We start from the raw sequence: 864 nt of genomic DNA on the forward strand, positions 1-864 counted from the left end.
GGGCTCAGGTTCTTCACGCCCAGGCAGCAGGGACCAGACATCTGCTCCTCACACGGGAACCGGCCGGGTGCTGCCGTCGTCGGGAACGTTGCTCGCTGGCCTGAGAAGTTCTGCGTCCTCAGGAAGACTTGGAGGATAGAGGAGAAGCAGCCTGAGCGAAGGCTTGGCTCCCTTCCCCGCATGTCCTCAGCCGTGCGGTATGTCTGCCGGCACGGAGCCGGGAGCAGCCACTCCCTGGCACGCTGCAGGATGCCAGCATGCCCCAACCCCAGCCGCCATCCTCATCCCTCACCAGCCCCATAGCTCTGCTCTGCAAAGAGCCATACAACCTCAGCCCACTCCCGAGGAACCCCAGGAGGAGAAGATGGCAGGATGGCCGGTTCTCCCTGTGGAACAGTGTTCTCCTCCTCCTAACTATGGTACTGAGGAGGAGGGAGGCTCCTTGTGCCTTTGAGAGGGCAAAGCAGAAGGGAGGTGCTGCAGATGTAAAAGCCCATTCTGCAGATGCAACATCCCATTCTGCATGAGCAGAGGAACGTCTGGGTCACTGCATGCTGCAGAGCAGCAACGCCTGGGGCAATGCTCTGCACAGCACAGAGGGGCCACGGGGATGTGTGACAGCAAAGGGAAAAGGAAGAGAAGCGCTGCAGGCATCAGCTCACCTCGCTGGCACTGGCTCTTCCAGAACCGCTTGCAGTAGATGATGGAGAGCGCCAGGAGCACCAGTACGATGATGACCAGGGCGCTGCTGGTCAGGGCGAGAAGGGCTGTGTCCTGCGGCGGCACGGTGGGGACAGCTACCCTCACCAGGTTTGGTCGAGACCGACCTGCAAACACACCGGCCACAAAACGCTGGAGCCTACC

General features: G+C 61.2%; 1 protein-coding gene across 1 annotated transcript in view; it reads right to left on the reverse strand.

Moving 5' to 3' along the window:
• Positions 1-5: 5 nt before the first annotated feature.
• Positions 6-864, reverse strand: part of LOC104461504 (tumor necrosis factor receptor superfamily member 27-like) — a gene marked incomplete at its 3' end in the record, with an annotated part of 2,355 nt that continues 1,496 nt past the window's right edge. Inside the window, exons 3-4 of the mRNA XM_010073126.1 lie at positions 663-864; positions 6-127 (exon numbers count right to left, since the gene is read on the reverse strand). The exon at positions 663-864 is cut by the window's right edge and continues 25 nt beyond it. Coding sequence (XP_010071428.1) covers positions 6-127; positions 663-864 — 324 coding nt within the window. The remainder of the gene's footprint in view (positions 128-662) is intronic.

The sequence above is a fragment of the Pterocles gutturalis genome, unplaced genomic scaffold (assembly GCF_000699245.1).
Source record: "Pterocles gutturalis isolate BGI_N339 unplaced genomic scaffold, ASM69924v1 scaffold3567, whole genome shotgun sequence".
NCBI classification, from domain to species: Eukaryota; Metazoa; Chordata; class Aves; order Pterocliformes; family Pteroclidae; genus Pterocles; species Pterocles gutturalis.